The sequence below is a fragment of the Hypomesus nipponensis genome, chromosome 23, assembly GCF_054491055.1.
Source record: "Hypomesus nipponensis isolate SF chromosome 23, ASM5449105v1, whole genome shotgun sequence".
Lineage (NCBI taxonomy): Eukaryota > Metazoa > Chordata > Actinopteri > Osmeriformes > Osmeridae > Hypomesus > Hypomesus nipponensis.
In genome coordinates this window covers 9,094,806-9,112,716 of record NC_140383.1, presented here as the reverse complement: position 1 = coordinate 9,112,716, position 17,911 = coordinate 9,094,806, and the positions used below count along the sequence as shown (strand labels likewise).

The following is a 17,911-nucleotide window of genomic DNA, read 5'->3' as shown; positions in this document are numbered from 1 at the left end:
TCAACCTTTGCGTGGAAAGTGGCATACGCACATTTTCAGCCCCGTTTTGTGCATACGCAAGCTTTATAAATGAGACCCCAGGTTTGGGAACCACTTAGAGTACCAGTGGAATGTCACCCGGTCAGAATGATAGTTATTCTACACAACTTATTTCCAAATGACACTGACTGAGATCTAACTTAATCTTAACTGTAACTTGATGGAGATTATAGTGGTTGGACCGCAAATGTGAAGAGCTAAATGCTTTGGAGCATAAGGTCTAACGTTCAGGTTGAATGTATTGTGGTGTTTTAGGTCCGGTTGGTAGATTGAGATGTACAGTAGGTATGAAGTGCACGTTTTGAATGCCCCCCTCCTCCCACCCACCATACAACCACCCACACAATACTGTTGTTCCATTTTAACAGGTTGCCATCAACTTTACCTTTATCATAAAATAAACACAAAGAAATGCCTATATAAATATAGACATTTCTGTTTCTCATCGTGGTGTTGACTTCCCAGAAGCCTTTTTAATTATGTTTTGGTGCATCTTAACTGACCAGCTCCAGTGATTATCATTTATTACCTCTGCCTGGCCAGTTGCGAAGGTACTGAACTAGGTTGATTCCCCCGATGATGGCAGGGTTCACCATAGAGATGGATAGATCTGCTTCAGGAATATTGCTCTGAAGAGCTGCCATAGTTCTAAAACAAGGGGAAGAAGAACATACTATAAAGTCATAAATCAGTTGTTATGTGCTTGAGACCAGAAAATGTTCCCACAGCATTATGAAACACCTTGAAGAAACCAGCTTCATTTAATTGTTGAACTTAATATTGTTTCATCACCGAGAACTTTCACATCTTGTCTCTGAAAATCGCCCCCTCCTTTCCCAGTACAGTACCTATGTATGTTGGTGAGAAGAGCCTGGACCTCATCCAGGGCCTGGTCAACACTGCTTGGTACCAGGAGGCTGGGCAGGCCCAGGAGCCCATCCCACAGGGAGCTGTCTTTCTGGATTGTGTCAAACACCACCACTGCCTGCCCTGCCATTGTCATGGCCTCCGCAGGGTTGGCCAACATCACCTCCATCAGAATCTGCGGAGGGCAACAGGGGCATGTCCCAGAGTTAATATCAAACACACTGTTTAAAACGTGCTCATACTACAGAGAGAGATGCACACACAGACACACACACACACACACACACACACCTGGTTGATGGTGAGCAGGGAGACTTCCAGCAGTGTGTCATTTGACTTGCAAAAGGTGATGATGCCGTAGGTGAGAGGGTCAATGGAAGAGAGGGTGGACATGTTGAGGACACTCAGAGAAAAGCTGCACAGGGACTTCTTCAGCATACTCACAGACTCCAGCATGGCATTGAGTGCTTCCTGAATAGTAGCAAATATACAGTATACATGTTAAGACAAGGATCATGTCATGTATTTCTTTAAAAAAAACAACAACAAAAAACAGTGACTCAATAGGTGTATATTTGTAAACCTAATGTCTGCCAATTACAAATAATAAAGGTAGTAGAAGCTAATGTGTTCATTTAGCAAATGCATTTATCAAAAGCAATTTCCAGAGAGAATTGAAACCCTGCAACCTCTTGACTTGCTGTCAAATGATCTAACACTGAGCTACACCCATCCCCATGTGACATGAAAACAAAAGTCTCCTTGTGAAACAGTATATGATCTCTGAGGCCTTTACTGGAGAGAGGCAAACCCTACTCTGGACAACTCTATGAATAATAGTGCTATACCCAAGCATGGCTCGCTGGGTAGAGTGTGTACAATTTCAGGCCCTAACGGAGGGGCTTGGATTCCATTCTGGCTATGACCATTTCTGCTGCTACATTCCATATGTTCTTGTACAGTGCACAATGCTAATAACGTTTAATCTAAATCTAAATGTATCTGAGTACATCACCTGTTTTCCCAGCACTGTGTAATTGAAGCCATTCATTAGTGATATGTCGTTTGGTATGCCTTTTTGGGTGGAATCTGAAAAAAATAAGAGTACATTGTTTATAAGCCATTGCAAGTGTAGTTATTATGTAATGCACTTTTAGCTCAGTTTGTTATATTAGAAGGGGGTGGGGGTAAAATATTTAAATACAACATTAGGGCAAAAATGAGACAGATTCAGTCAGGTTCTTCCTTTGACAGTGTATTGAAACATGACCGTAATTATTTCACGTTTATAAAAGGTTAGTTTTTTCTCCTGAATATGCGGTGACTTACTCAGAATCTGGTCCCAGATACCCATGAGACTTGGTTGGCTGGCTGTACTCTTGGCCAGGACTGAGCGGACCATGCCACCAGTTTGGAGGCTGCTCAGTAAGGGTGGGCCTGAGGGAAGGAGGTACAACCTGGGACACAGAGACGGGTTGTTAGGTTTGAGACTAATTGACAGTACATTTAGATATAAACGAGATTCAGTGCACTTTATAAAGTCTACCTTTGCCCTGCGTAACTTTTGTACTGTACAGACACGTTCTACTGTGTGTCAAACAAAAACATAATTTGTCATTTGATAAGTGACACTCTGAACACAAAGTCACATAGCAGAGAATGGCGGTAATAGTTGGCCAAAGGTGAAGAGTGAGAGCCCAACCAAACTAAATGTGTCCACAAAGGATTGGAATATTGCAACGGCAATCAGTCAGCGCCGAGGTAAGCGTTGCACAAACAGGTTGTACAACCCTCAAGGTATTGCATGTCACGTGAAATAACACAGTCAATAACAACAGAGATGTTACTGACAAAGTCTAATAATATGGCTAATATTGGGTCACACAACATAAAGGTGACCTCAGTTTCCATCTGAATGGACAGCTCATTGATTAGGATGCATATACTCTAGTTGGTGTGAAGACCAACAACATTCCCAAAGATTACACAACCAATGGAAAATTACACAATGCAAAAAAATCTAAAAAGCAATTGACTATGGAGCACAATTGAGGCCAGTCATCAGATAAGCCCTCTTGTCAGTCTCCAAGAATGACTGACTAAATACAATAGGCAGTCATGTTACTTGTGATGCCTGGCTGCTAGGGTGTGTCTGTGGACACCCTCTTATGGACATGTTCACCAGGGTGTCGGAAAAGCCTAAACGCAGCTGGGATTTCCAGCAAATGAAAGTACCTGTTTACAGTTAGAGGTATCCCTTGGAGATATAAAGGGTCCCAGGATCATACAAACAACTTCATAGTGAGTCACTCATTCTGTTTTTGCAGATGGACCTCTATAATACAACAGAACAGTCTCCCAAGTGTGTGCTGTATGTAAAGTATGTATTTTTAACTTTCTAAAAACCATCCCCCAACTCTTAATCAACAGATATATATCTTCCATGAAAAGTTACACTACTTCTGAAGTATTGGCCAGAGGAGAATGAAGGAAATGTGAAGTTTGAAGAGTACCTCTTGGCATCTTTGGCCCCAAAGGAAGCTGCTTTGGATTTTGAGGTGCTCCGGCCCACCAGAAAGGACTTGTTATGGCAGTTGCCGTCTGTGTTGCACATGAGAGTCTGTAGGAAAGGGAAGAAGCCAGTGCTGGGAAGATTCCGCGGAGCCACATAGCCTGGTAAAGAAAAGTCAAATCATCAACAAACAAAGTGGCGTGTCTTTCCAGTTATTTATACATTTTCTGACTGACCTTCCTGGTATTACAAGTGTTCACATTACCGATTATTTGTCAACCCGATTCTCACTATCATGAACTGAAAAGGAATTATCTACATACATTGTCAATGCAAGTCACTCTGTTTCACAATGTGAAAAGTGTTTTCTAGTCTAAACAAGCAGAAAAGCATCTACTACATTAATCAGATCAAACCTTTAGAGGTTACTGCAGTGCAGTCACATGACAAAATGCTTACAAAACATGACATCACATACAAATTAACTATATGCCTATTCCAAAATTACTATAAATTAACCGATAATATTGTCATCTAAACAACAAACAAATACAATAGTACTGTACATTCAAATACAAACCAATACAAAGCATGCAACTTGGGAGTATATGAGGAGATGAGGAACCTGACACTGTAGTTCTACAATTGACAAAAAACGTCTGGCCTACAGTTGTTAAGTTGTCATTAACATTTCTCTTTATGTAGCTGTAAAGGTAAAATGTATAACTAGAGTATGACATAATGCTGATTCATTGTGAAACTTGTCCTACACATGCTTTTGATTGAGTGATGCACTCAATAATGTTCTGTCTTCTCTGTTTTCTGAGCCATGATTGTGGGTAGAGTGGCCTTTCAGCCCCATACAGTATCCGATACTGATTCTAAGGATAGGCGCAAACAAACAATAAACAGCATATTTTCCATTCACTGGTTCTATAAAGAACAGTCGTACATCACTCAGACAAAATGGGATTGACATTTGCGAGGCCAGGTGATTTAGAGTAAAGTTCAGCCCTGTAACATTGGGTCAGACCTTTGTAAGTTTGATCAAACATAAGAGATTGGTTGCGAATCCTCAGAGCTGCCTATAAGACAGGTTGGACCTACAGTTCAGTAGGAAATCATTATTTCCCTAAACTGCAAAGAATCAGCCACTGTTGTACATGAACAGAAAACATATGAATGGTCACATTGTTCTTTAAACAGACACATTATACGTCTAAACAAAGTTTACAGTTTGTCCACCTACATCTATACACAAAAGATAATGGTTTAAGCTGTGGCATTCTCCAAAAATATCCCATATTTACTATTACACAATGTGCCAGATCCCATTACATTTGTATACAAATTCATAGTATGAAACACGTTTTTGCTCCACAAGCACTGTAAGGTTAACAATACAATCATAAACCCTGTACTATTTTGAGAGTCACACTAACCAATCACTTAATCTTCACATTAATAAATATTTGCAAACTTACATGAGTCTTTCAGCTTAGGAGGGAACTGAGATCGGGTGATGGCAAGTATGATAAAGATGACCAGGGGCCAGACCAGGAGTGCCACAGACCATCGCTGAAATGGAGATGAAATAGAAATGGGTTTGTGTTATTAAAGCAAGCATTATGTAGGCTACTGTACACATTTTGTTAAAATGTTTTGTCTCATAATTCCATGTTTGGGTTTATCCCTTGATTACCCCAAATGTGAACAGAACATACACAGATTATGCCTTGTTGATAACATGCTTCTTAAATGAGAAAAATACTAATATTGTATCTTGACAGTTTAAGACGTCAGTTGACAGCTGACTCATGCTAATATTTTTAAGTATAAAGACGGGGCTCTATAGGCTAGGGTCTAGGGATCTTTACAATTACAATCACTGATAGACAGACGTAGGATTTAGTAAGCAAAATATTAATTATGTTCACTCACCGGTTGTCTGATGACACTAAGGCCATTTTTCCAAAGTAATAGCCGAAGTTGGTGAAAAAATGCCATCAGTGGGAAGCTGTGTGAGCAAATTGCATTATTCACCAGATTAAAATGTTGTTTTGTGCACCATTAAACCCTACGCATTGGTATATTGGCTTAATCCTGAACAAAATGGAACGCACTAGGCAACGTTATAATGTTATGTCAAACATATTCAACTGTAGACTAGTTAAGCTAATCTTTTTACACGCTACCAATTCATAATTGTATAAACAAAAATTTTTGTCAAATGTTTGTCCTCAAAAATGACGACAAACATTGACAAATAAGAACGATGAGGAAAATGTTAATATCGGTAATCTTACCTCCTTGTTCTTTACGGGAAATATGGATTTCGATCAACTTGTACCAAAAGCATCGCGCTAGCAAGTGATGTTACTCATAAATGGACATATATAAGAAGCAAACTTAAAACGCTAGGTCTACTTGACGAACTTGAGTAATTTAAATCTATCTTTCAAATAAACACGCTGTACACGTTCCGTTAATTGCCAAGCATGAATGTGATCCTTTTATCGTGGGGAGTGCCAAAGTAACTGGGCGTGTAGCTACAGCAACTGGAAATTCTAATGTATTGTTTGGATGATCTCAAGGTGGGTGTACGGACTTCATTTAGGCACAGTGATGATAAAACAGTAACTGCAGTTTGATTACTGGATTCCACTGTTAGGAAAAAAAACTTGAAACTACTTTAATTGACACAAACCGATTAAGTCAACCAATTATTCAGAACATGGTCCTATAGTTGTAGGTCGGCTAATGCGTGTCATTATCAAACAGATAAATCATAACTAATTTGAAAAAACAAACTATACAATACCAAATAGGCTAGAGTAGAATTTCAGTCGTCACGTTTTCCAGTTATGACGAAATCCATGTTTCATGTCAATAAAGTTGACAGGATCAAATTACTTTCTTGGAAACGGTGTCTAAGATAAGACAATAATAATTTTAAACTAGTTGTTTTTGTTTCGATTTTTAAGTGAGTTATCATTCTAAACGTATTTGCAATGTCTTCAGTCTTACCACGTACTGTTTTTCCATATATGAGCTTTCGAGCCAGGTAGGTAAAACGATCTACAGAGCTTTGAATAAGAGCAACGTTGAATCAGACGAAATATGATCCATGTGCATTGTGAAAAAAAACAAAACAAACTCTAGAGATTATGTGCCCACCCAAGAATAGGGACGTTCTCATGATCATGGCGCTCTCAAGTGAAAAGATGGAAGATAGAAATAGAGATTAGAAAGGGGAATCTTGTGTAGGTCAACGAATGATGGACACTGCTGTCCTTTACAGAACTGTGACGATCAGGTTTCTAGAATAGGCCTACTGTGATTTAAGGCCCAACCACAACACACCACTCTGTGTTACAGTCAGGGAGATGTCCCTTTATACAATAAATACCGGTGTTAAAACATGAAACCAAACAGATTTGTTATTTATTGAAACAAGACATGAATTATAAATCTGAATATTTGCTTTTTTGTCTCTTGGGACATCCTGAAAGGTGATAATGCTGCCATGTCAGCTATGGCTTCCTTTAAGTCACCAAAAAGTAATCCACATTTAAGTTTCCACATCATATTGCACTCTCACAGTACTTGTGTTTATGTTTTCAGAATGCCCACAGACATCAATTCAAGTATTTGTGGTGGGAAAGCTGTAACATCATGTGCATAAAAAAATATCACTTAATTGCTGTGCTGCTTCAATGTGTTTCTAACATTATAAATTGCAGATAAGTTATGTCATTTAGTCATATAAAAATAAGTCTGTTGAGCACACTCTCAGGGACACCACAAAATTGTGAATCCATGTTGGAATGATAATGAATAACATCTATTGAAATATAATTATACAAAGTTTTCAACATCCATTCAAATCGAATGTTTACCAAAAATATAAATGTTTTGATAGACAATGAATTATAATCACATCTATGCAACATGAAGAAGAACAAAATACAGGATTGATCTAGCAAATTGTTCAATACTATATAATTGTTTTTGTAAGGGAGAGCCAGAGTACTGTAAGTGTGCTTAGGTGTAAAGGACATTGAGTGAAAACATATATAATAATCCCTTTATGACAGTTTGCAACCCTTTCATTAAAGACTGTAAATAATCTTTAAGTGAATGACACTATTAAATATCAAGAGAACATAGATAACGCATGCAACAAAATAAAATATGCAAATGGGGGTCCAAGTTTGAACTTTAAAATCTGAGTCTGATTTACACCCAGTCTTCACTTCTCGAGGTAAGCCTTAATACTTCAATGTCTGCCTGATTTCACAAAACATTATAAAACAATTACAATGATCCCAAAATATTGAATAACTGAAATAAAAAAAACTTACTGGAACATATCAAAATGTCAATTTGAATACAGGTTTTGGCACTTTCAAACAAAGACATGTCACGAGTCACATTTTCCATCAATATACTATCTTCCAGTGTGTGGGCTGTTCACAGTGTGTCTCATTGTCCCCACAAAAGCGGTTGTAGGTGGTTTTAGGGTCAAAGCCCAGAATCTCTCTCTCCTCATGGATACGGAAGGAGAATGTGGATACAGAAGTTCCGATGAAAAACCTGTAAGTTAAGGAAAAAAAAGGAAATTCTGGAGATCAAGGAATAAGGAAAAGTGTGCATAACAAAGGGTACTGGTGCACTTATGTAACACCTCGAGGGCCACATCCCTATGACTAGATTTTCCAGTTTGAATGCCTAATACCTAAATCTACCACAGAGATTGGCTTTTACACATCATAGGCTACCTCTGTGCTATGTTTTTAAATAAAGGTATGTTAACCACTAGGCTATGCATCATCCAGAAAAATATTATTCTATAACATGGGATCTTATGAAGTATATACATTATAACAATTGCAACCGTGTCACAGAGACGTAAAGACAGGGACAAAGTGTGGACAAGGCAGACACCAGAGGGCATTTGAGTCCACAACACAATACTTTTGTTAATGTTGCATGGGTGTGACACTAATCAAACATGTTTTACAGGGTGTTATCCATACCTGGCATGTGCACAGATCCACTGGTCGATGATGGCCACTCCTCCGTCCTTAAGCAGCTCCAGGTCCTCCCAGGTAGGCTCAAAGCGCACCATCTCTGGCAGCATCCTCTTCAGCTCTTCCAGCTCTGACAAACAAGCAGAAATGCAAGACGTCACACATATGCATAGAACCGCATCTGCATGTGTGGAGCAGAGATACCAATAAGAAGTTGAACGTGGGAAAGTGACAAACCATTCAACATGCAAAATGGTCAAAATATGTACAACTAAGTGATCCTGTCTGTGGCTACAGTATATTGTCATTCAATGTTCTGTTTATTAAAGGTTAACTATATCTTCATCAAATCATTGAATTCTCTTATTTTTGGAGAATCAAATGATTCGAAAACAGTTCATACTAGAGTGATTTGCCCCAATGAAGCTTGCCTATTGACCTCGATAAGACTCAAAGCAAATGGGCAAGCATGTGTGGTCCCTTGAATCACGTTTAACACATTTACCTTCCTCATCTGCGTCCGTGGCAACAAAGACTCTGTCAAGTTTGTGCTTCTTCATCAATATGTCAATTTTCTTGACAGCTCCTTTGAGACTGGGCACATCCTCTCTGTGACCCCAGATGAAGTCCTTCCTGCGGAGGTGCACCCCAAGGTATGGCCCACCTCTAGCAGAACCCACCTTAGCCTGGGATAGAAAACCAGACAAAACCAGTCTTAAACCTGCTAATTGCCGACCATTAGAAACTATGTTTGCATGCAAGAATGGCTTTTATACAGGTTTAAGAATTATATCAGGATGTGTTCACTCACCATCATTCGAGTCCAGTCCTCATTATACACAGTTTGATCTGTTTGATCAGTTGAATTCAGGTACTTTACTCTAAATTCATCCCCTATTAGTCTCAGGTGTTTTGCAAAAACCATACTCCGGCGAGTCTGAAAAAATCAAAGACAAGACGCACATTCCATCGACTCTTTTTCGGCAATGGTTGCTTAAGTCTTAATTATTTACTTAAAAAATGTATATTGACCAAATCAATTTGGAATATACGGGATAATTTAAATGGGGCATATGTATGGCACAGCTAAGGTTTGGAAAATATTCAGGAATTCACTATTATGTATTTTATTTCACTGTGTCATAAAGGGTGGCTACCCAGTGGGGTCAGATGGCTGAGCAGTTAGGGAATTGGGCTATTAATCATAAGGATACCGATTTGATTCCCGGCTGTGCCAAAAGACTTTGCCTCGGGGGAATATCCCTGTACTTGATAGGAATGTCGGGTAAATGACTAAAGGTAAATGTACCCCACCCTATTCTGACAAGACCAGTTGGAATGCAGTGTGTCAGGTATGATTTGGATAAAAATGAAGAAATGTGTGATGGTAATTCAACTAATTTTTTGTGAAAATACACTGTTACCAGGCAATTTGTAAGCATACAATTGCATGAAAGGATAACACAACAAATGTATTCAGCTTACATTAACCACGTTGGGCTCTGATATAAACAAAGAATGCCTGTTGGATCACCTACATCATCGACAATTACATGGGCCACAATTACATGGGCCACTGTAAAAATAAATCGCTGATTAATATTTTTAAGAATCTAAAGCTGTAGTTTTATTTGAGATTTCTGGCTGTATCTTCCATCTCATTTGTCATCCTTTTAAATTTATTTGATTAGTTTCAGGCATGTTACTCAAGGATTGTATTTTCTGTGTGAAAGAGACATAGATCATGTACAGTTGTGGCCAAATGTATTGGCACTGACATACATTTTGTGTTTGCAAAGTTTGCTGCTTCAGTTGTTTTGATGTTGGTTCACAACGTGAACTTTGTCACTCCCAATACTTTTGGCCACGACTGTATAGTAGATAACTAAATAATTATACTTGCATCCCAGTAATCCTTTCCAGCATAATGGTCATGCAGAACAGTCTCTGCTCTATCCAGCATAACTGACCTGCATTGATTAGAAAGGCCAATGTTCAGAGAAGTATGAAACAAAGTAAAACATTGATTGATTTGAGGTTTAAAAAATGTCTGGCTAGCAAGTCAAGTTGACCTCTGAAGACCAACCCACAGAGTACCACTCACATTGCTGTGAAGTTGTTATGAAGGATTGGAGCCAGAATAGATGCATGGCCCTGAGCTGACAAACAGGTGACATTCAGACCTCGTGTTTCTTCATATCCCCAGTACCATCCTCTAAGGGAGAAGGAATATGATGAAATAACTGGATTTAAGATCATTCTTTGAATAGTGGAACAAAGCATGCTAATGGCAGTAATGCATAGCCAGGTAATTGTATTTGGCTATAGCTTTATAATTTTTAAACATACTTGTGTATATCCACAGCAGCTATATGCCTTAACAGGTGTGAACAGCACAGAACTGTACCTGTAATAGCCCTGCTTGTCTTTCGAGTACATTAAACGATCAACGCATGGCCGCTCATCCACTTTCTCCTCCCACTTTCCATCTGTCCAGCCTTCAGCATAGTTCTGCAGCACAAGGACTTGATCAATAAATGGGCCTCCAGACTCTAGAGCAGAAACAGAGAGATCATTAACATAGAGACATGGCCACTGTGGATCATACTGCACAATTGTTGTCACAGTTAATGCTGAGGGAAAGGTAAGGATCTCTGGTGAAATAGATTAAAACGTTTAAGACCGGCAGTGCCAGAATGGGTGCCTCACCAGCAATGAACTCCTCATACTCTATGACAGGCACGTTGGCCTGCAGGCTTGTGATGCTGAAGAACTCGCCCCAGGGGATGCGGACCTGGTGGATGTCAGGGCTTTGCCAGTGGTAGAGGCGACCCCAGGGAGGTAGCACCAGCACCCAGTCCCCCTGCCTTCCCAGGGTTTTAACCAGGGAGGCCATGCGGATATACACATCCCGGCGGAGGTTGAAGCCTTCTGGGGGATTCACATCATATAGCAGGTACCTGTTGGTTGGGTAACAGACTATGAACTCAAGAAGGTGAATTTAAAATGTGTCACTGAGTAGCTAGTTGTATAAGCTTACTACCCATGGCTACTCATACAAAACAAATACAGTACCATACTACCTAGTAGCTTGTCGACTCCAATCAATAGACATCATAAATAGGCAGCGCATGCCAATTATCACATATCATATATAGCTTCGAGGCGCAAAATAAGTAAACAGCCAGGAAAACATTTAGATTGTGGAGCAAGCTATATTTTCTAGTTGCACAGTCATGAGCAATCAACATACCGTAGATCTCGTGCTGCCGCTGCGGTCGATAACGTGACAGAGTTCCCTGCACGGAACGCATCTTCGTTTTTAAATTCAGCCAACACTGTTCTTATTGTGAGAATAAAAATGCACAATGCAATTACAGAATGCACAGACACATTCCATAACACTGGCACTTGCACTCCTCTTGTGCCTCTGATGTCCGCCATTTTTCTGGCTACGTACATCCGGAAAGATTCCGCTTGTGGTTGCATAGCAACTGCACGGTTGGCACAGAGCCATTGAAAAAGATTGATCTGGGTTGGCACCTTGTTTTGTCACTATTTGATCACAAAATAGTTGTTTATTTATTTTATTATTGAGCTGTTTAGGGAATAGACATTTTCTCATCACGAAATATATAAATAAATAAAAATATAGGCTATAGGTCTATAAAAATGTACTCATAATCGAATGCATTTATAGAAATATAGTTTCAGAATTCAAATCAATATAGGCTAGACTAGAGCTATTATAAAATGATTACTGCCTATAACTGCATAGCTGGATAATCATTTATGCAGCACTTTAAAATTAAGTTCGTTTGCTGCCATTCTCCCAAATCCACACAAGATGGAGCGATTGTTCCACCACTTGTTCGTCGCTAAAAGATCAGTCATGCCACTTTGAAAACTTGCAAGTAACCCATCTCGCCCAGCGGGTGCACTGTGTGTTGTCTACATGTGGGACGCGACGAGCACATTGTTACGCTACTTCAGCCACTCCCTGCCTCTATGCACACACTAGTTGGTGTCCACTAGTGTTTCATTCAAACTCCAGAGAGCCGCGGATGAGAAGACGCGTCCAGGCTCATTCACCGCGGATTTATATAACACAAAACGGGGAAGAGTTTGAATTCAAGTAGATTTTCATCTGAAGGGCCATCCCGGGACTCTTGGCTGCAATATCTTCCAACGTGGATTTGGCAAAGGCCACATTACTGCTAAAAAAAAGAGCCAAAGGTAAGAACAAGGCTCAGACTACATGAGACGCTTTCAGGTTAATTGTGAGGTTGTTCAGTCTTTTGTCAGTGTTACTGTATAGCTAGTTTGATTTGAAGTCACTTTGTGGACATACTTTGTGGACATACTTTGTTAGTTTTCCGAAACCATAGTCCGCTCAACTCATCCTGATCTTCATTGTTCAGGTTTCGGCGTGCAGTCCAGTCGTTTGTCTTTGTTACTTTAAAGAGCTGTCATTCAACTGTTTCACAGTAATTCGTAGCCCAACTGTTTGAGGACATTTAAGATCAGTTTGTATGAGTGGGGGTGGGGGGAGGCTACGCTTTTATTTTACTATATCGTCCTCATCTAAATCTAGGTTCATTAATTAGGTCCAAGTCGTTGATTGGGAACATCTGCGAAGTGAGCACAATACAAATATTTGACATGCTCTTACTGCATTGAAGGCAGCCTAAATGAGAAAAGATCAGCAGAACCCAGCAGAAGCAAAATCGTTGACATTGTTTATGCTTAATTGATTGTCTACTTCTTACGAAGAACATGCATACTGTAACATAGTGAACCTGTGTTTACTTAGTCTTGTTTACTAATTGATTCCAGGATACTTTTTTTCTTTAATTTATAAAGTTCTTTTGAGTGAGTATGTTACCAACACAAAATGCTATGAAGTGGGACAGACATCCAGAAGTGGTAAGCAATGGGAAGATCAGCTACATGCATGCAGTCCAGTTGGCTTGGTGCAAACCTTTCAAAATATGTATTCTATTTAATTTGCCCCATTGTAATGTATACTATACATTGCATACATTTATTCTCCTGCCCATAGGATCTCCTCTCAGGACCCAAGACAGGCACTTAGTTTGACATTGACATTGGGAACATGGAAAATGTTCCTTGTCAACAGACAAGGATCTAAAAAAGTTGTATTAGGGTTAGGTTTACACAATGAAGTCATGCTTACTTCTGAATCAGGTGCAACTTGTGTTCACTGTGATAAGGAGATTACATTGAGGGTTGAAATACAGCTCAGTGTAAAGTCTCAGATGTTTTGTGTTAGGTTATATGTTTTTGGATCATATTGACATTCCATCCTTTGGTTGCAAAAAGCCATCTGCAACCCATGGCCTTGATGTTGTTGTTTTTGAGCCTAAACATGGTTCTGCCCATCCTCGCTTGTGACCCTGATGTAGGTGACTTCCAGTTTAGTGGACAATGGGTCCAGTGCCAACTAAACACCATCTATTGATTCAATTAGATTCATAATTCAAATGTATAAGGCCCAAGTCCAGGCCTTTTTTTCTTTCTTTTTTTTTACAAATCCTCTCTCAAATAATTTGAGGAGACATTTTTGCAAAACCAGAATGCTCCTTAGTGTTTTTGAAGACTATGGATGAGGGTAATGTCCTCGTAAAGCCCCTGTCCCTTTGAGTTTTGGCTGAGTAGCTAACCATGACGCTTTTAGGAAGCAGTCTTCACACTGCCTACTCCATAACTCTTCTGAACTAGTGGTTGATATTGATTTAGCTGAGTCCATATCTATCAACATGGTGTTTGTTAGTCAATGATAATTTGCACCTTTGACTCTTTGTTATCTAAAGTTAGTCAGCCTGGATTACAACATCTCAGTATTTTAGAGCTTACTACATGTGCAGTACAGTAGGGGAGAATGTGCCTGCTGTATGTGATCCTTCTCTTGTCAAAGGTTATACAGGGGTTCTTCTGGAAGGAAAACCACGTCAGTAAACAGATGCGCCATTGTGATATCCATCTGTTTCATATGAAAACATCTGCAGTGTGACTGAGGCCCAGGATTTGGTGCTAAAGCAACATTAATATATATGGCCAGCTCACTGAGGCATGGCTGTTCAGCTCCACCTCCGAGTACCATCGAACCATCCCTCTGCTGTTTCCCTGCATGCTAGATTACCATGCACAGCTCCATGTTGCTGCCCCTTTAAGAGCTTTAATCTCTCGTATTGCCAACAAGCTGTGATGTTACTCAGCAATGTGCAACCTCACTGGCCCATCTCTTGGGATTTTCAGTGAATTAAAGTCCAATTTGGATCTACACTAATATAATTTTTTTAAGGACAGACAATGTCGTGATCCTATAAGGACTCTAGGTCATACTGTCAACCTCCATTATATTGGTATTACATCCAAGCTTATGCTGTTTGAGATCCATAGTTCACAAACAATAGTATGGACTTTTTGTCAAATTGCTCTTTTGAAACCAAACCCGAATGTTTTACTGCTGTAGTTTGTTTTCCTCAGCAAGTTGCTTTTCGAGACTAGTTGGTGAGATGTTGGGGATGTCATGGTCTGTTTGGTGCAAAAGAGGTGTGTGCCCAAGATTTTATGGAAAAGGGGGAGGGGAGGGGGGTCTTTTTCACACTTCAAATGCAAGTGGAAAATCACACATGGCCCCAGTCCAAAAAACTTAAATTATATATTATTTGTGCAGCTCTGGCTGGAAATCTGGGGCAATGTCAAACCCTGGAGGAGAACCAGCTACTGCTCGACAGGCAAGGTGACGTGGTGTATAAACTCTGTGTGCAAGTCCCTGATCATCTGTAATGTCGACTCTTCTCATGGTGAAATGTTTTATTTGTTGGACAGTTTCTAAAATGTGCATTTTAGTAATTGTATTAGGAATTTATCGCATGTTTTTTTAAATTGTGCATACTCGTGTATTGAATTGCCTTGTAATGCATTATGACTGAGTATGGCAACTAAGCAAGGATTTACTAATGCACAAATTACATCAAGCCTACTTAAACAAAATCTAGTCAATAAAGAGCTGTAGACCCTACACATTTTGAGAATTTGCCCTGGATTACTGGTAAGAATAGACATGTAGGATATTTCATTTAGCTAGTTTGGAACAATACAATTCTGTACAATGGCTTGTTGGTGATATTTTGGGCACTTTTTGAACACTTGCTCTCTCTTCCCTGATGCCAGTTTCCATGTCATGTTAATCCTACATGCAGTTCATCCACCGTTGTCAGCTCCTCCCTCCTGAGCTGGATTCAATATGACATGCAGGCACAGAGGCACTCTCTTTAATGTGGTTACATCACTGCTGCCGGCCTGGTACTGCTGGCACCACACTCTGAATCTGGGGTACTAGGCTACCAGCTGGGGAGCTGTCCAACCAGACGCAGAAAGACTTCTCCCTAGGGGGGGAGGAAGAACATTTACAGTGTATCAGCTTGTTGGATGGTCAAGATTAAGATCCGAACAATCTGGATGAGCGTGGTCCTCCCATAGTGCATTGTTCTTCAGGATCTCCAGCCCTTAAAGCTCTGGATATGCAGAGTGTAGGAAACTTCTTGAGCTATCCACATCGCTCCTTCAGTGCTAACTCGACAGCCAATGTTTGGCTGACTGGTCCCTCTTCGCTTCAGTTATCCTAGGTTGTTGGGGTTGCCAGGATGTTTTAATTGATCTGCTGCTGTAGGCGAACACAACTCTGCACAGGTGTGGTTTATTTGGTTTATGCTAATCTATTTCCCCCTGCAGCTGGAGACAGTCTGTAAGCCCCTGCCCAGTAAAACGGGTTGTGTGATCTTTGTTGGTTATCCTCCTGCTTTACATGTATTAATTCCCCCCCCTCCCTTTTTCCAATTACCCTGAGAGGCTCCACCTGGACAGTGAGGTTGGTCTATCTGCTTCTGTTCTACCCAGTTTTGGTGGACCTTCAAAAGGTGATACATTGACTTAAATAGTCATTTCCCACCTTTGTCTTATTTTCCCCTTCTCCTTAATGCTGAATGGTTGAGAAAGAAGGGGTGGGCTGAGTGGGTTTGGAACATTTAGCTTTTGAATAACCAAGAGCCAGAGCTCTTTATGAGTTCATATAACACTGTACCCTTCAGGGGAACAAAAGTCAGGAGGAAGACTCAGGTCCCATTTCTGACAGGACCCACGCTGTTGCTATGCACTGAGGCAAATTAAACTTTGTTTCCCCTCCATGGGGCATTGCATTTTTTGGAGCAAGTGGAGCTTTTCTTTGCTAAATGTTGGAACCTCTTCTGTCGGCACCTTTGCAGAATTATTTATAGAGGTCCATCACAATGAATTGAGCTTTTCATCGCCTCGACATTCCAGGCTTCCATCTTGGAGATGATACTGCATATCTGGGCCAACTAGGCCTTGTAAAAACATGTGCTGGAAAGTACGCAAGCTGATTACTGAGAGTCTAGCAAAGCCAAACTAGCCTTTTTGTCATAAACTGTCATAGCTGCAGAATTTAGTTTGACTTTTTGTAGCAATGATCTTGGCTCATAATAACATCATGAAAATGGAATAAGAGATTTATATTCACAATATCATACTTGTAGGTTCAACTGGGTAGCAGATGTTTTCTTCAATGTTCAAGAGTTAAGGTTTTGTAGTCAACTGAAGCCTTGTTGCTCTATATTAAGATTAAGTCACTCATCTGCATGCAGTGGTAATCTGGGATCCCAATAACAAGGACTCCATGCGCTCCCCAGCACCTTGTAACAGCCCAGCTGTGGACTGTCTGGGCCAGTCATATCAATGACACTGCCCATCCCCCAGCTAGAACCCCTGTCCTAAACACCCTCCTGCCCATGGCCCCATCCCCCTTCGCCTATCCCTTCAGAAAGCAGGCTCCCTGCTGATCCAATCGTGTAATCCCTCACATTAACTTGCAGCATCTAGGTCCATGCTATTTGACCTCTCAAATGGCTAAATACAGACTTCAAATACAGCATGCCGAGCACTCGTGTCGTCAGACTACATCTGAAATAGGGCTGGTTTGCTTTACCATGTCGAATAGTGCAGCTCGTGGCTAGTGTCAAATGTGATCCGTAGAGCGATGTTAGCTGAGCTGTATTTCTATATAAGATGCACGCAGTGGCTCTTTGGCAGTGTTTATTACTGCTGATCTAAAGGATGCCGGTTGTTCAGGGAGGACCATGAACAATGGGGGATGAACGCATAGCCTCAGCCCCGGCCCCTCTGTTACAACAGCAGACACAGGCTTTGGGGTACAGCAAAGCCCTGTATCAAGGCCTTGAATGTGCCCTAGGCCTCTCTTTATCTCCGGTGCGCTCTGGGATTATCGGCCACAGGAGATGGGGAACAGGGGTGGGGGGTAAAATGCAACCCCCAGCAGTGTAATTGTCCCCTGTATTCTGGTTTAGATCTCTCTCTTTTTCTTTCTTTCCTTCCTTCTTTCCTTTTTTCTTCCAAA

The 17,911-nt window shown here is 40.5% G+C and overlaps 3 protein-coding genes across 5 annotated transcripts in view; 1 reads left to right on the top strand and 2 right to left on the bottom strand.

The window, feature by feature from the left end:
* abca12 (ATP-binding cassette, sub-family A (ABC1), member 12) overlaps positions 1-6,787 on the bottom strand; it is a 52,582-nt gene extending 45,795 nt beyond the window's left edge. Inside the window, exons 1-9 of the mRNA XM_084688484.1 lie at positions 5,725-6,787; positions 5,360-5,435; positions 4,903-4,996; positions 3,420-3,579; positions 2,236-2,363; positions 1,922-1,995; positions 1,198-1,377; positions 888-1,081; positions 569-687 (exon numbers count right to left, since the gene is read on the bottom strand). Of these exons, the coding sequence (XP_084544610.1) occupies positions 569-687; positions 888-1,081; positions 1,198-1,377; positions 1,922-1,995; positions 2,236-2,363; positions 3,420-3,579; positions 4,903-4,996; positions 5,360-5,425 (1,015 nt within the window). The 5' untranslated portion in view covers positions 5,426-5,435; positions 5,725-6,787. The remainder of the gene's footprint in view (positions 1-568; positions 688-887; positions 1,082-1,197; positions 1,378-1,921; positions 1,996-2,235; positions 2,364-3,419; positions 3,580-4,902; positions 4,997-5,359; positions 5,436-5,724) is intronic.
* A 45-nt stretch (positions 6,788-6,832) lies between these two features.
* Positions 6,833-11,903, bottom strand: pofut2 (protein O-fucosyltransferase 2). Its single transcript, XM_084688164.1, has 9 exons — positions 11,705-11,903; positions 11,161-11,411; positions 10,859-11,003; positions 10,556-10,666; positions 10,355-10,421; positions 9,263-9,388; positions 8,957-9,137; positions 8,458-8,581; positions 6,833-8,014 (listed from the first exon to the last, which is right to left on the bottom strand). Exons 1-9 carry the CDS (start codon positions 11,893-11,895, stop codon positions 7,861-7,863), a joined length of 1,350 nt encoding a protein of 449 aa, XP_084544290.1. The 5' UTR covers positions 11,896-11,903; the 3' UTR covers positions 6,833-7,860.
* Positions 11,904-11,978: 75 nt separating this feature from the next.
* The window catches only part of myo1b (myosin IB), a 51,649-nt gene continuing 45,716 nt past the window's right edge, over positions 11,979-17,911 (top strand). For 2 of the 3 annotated variants that reach the window (XM_084688837.1, XM_084688836.1), the window contains exon 1: positions 11,980-12,687. The gene's annotated coding sequence lies outside the window, so the exon portion shown is untranslated. Of the gene's footprint in view, positions 12,688-17,911 lie in introns of all 3 variants that reach the window. The other variant, XM_084688838.1, reaches the window with a different exon arrangement.

Bases quoted from the DNA above. Each gene is read 5' to 3' on its own strand.
- pofut2 (XM_084688164.1), bottom strand. From the start codon at position 11,895: ATGGCGGACATCAGAGGCACAAGAGGAGTGCAAGTGCCAGTGTTATGG. The intron at 9,138-9,262 runs GTGAGTGAACAC...TTTCTATCCCAG, and splicing joins AGGACTGGACTCGAATGATG to GCTAAGGTGGGTTCTGCTAG. The intron at 8,582-8,956 runs GTAAATGTGTTA...CTTGTTTGTCAG, and splicing joins CACGGACGCAGATGAGGAAG to AGCTGGAAGAGCTGAAGAGG.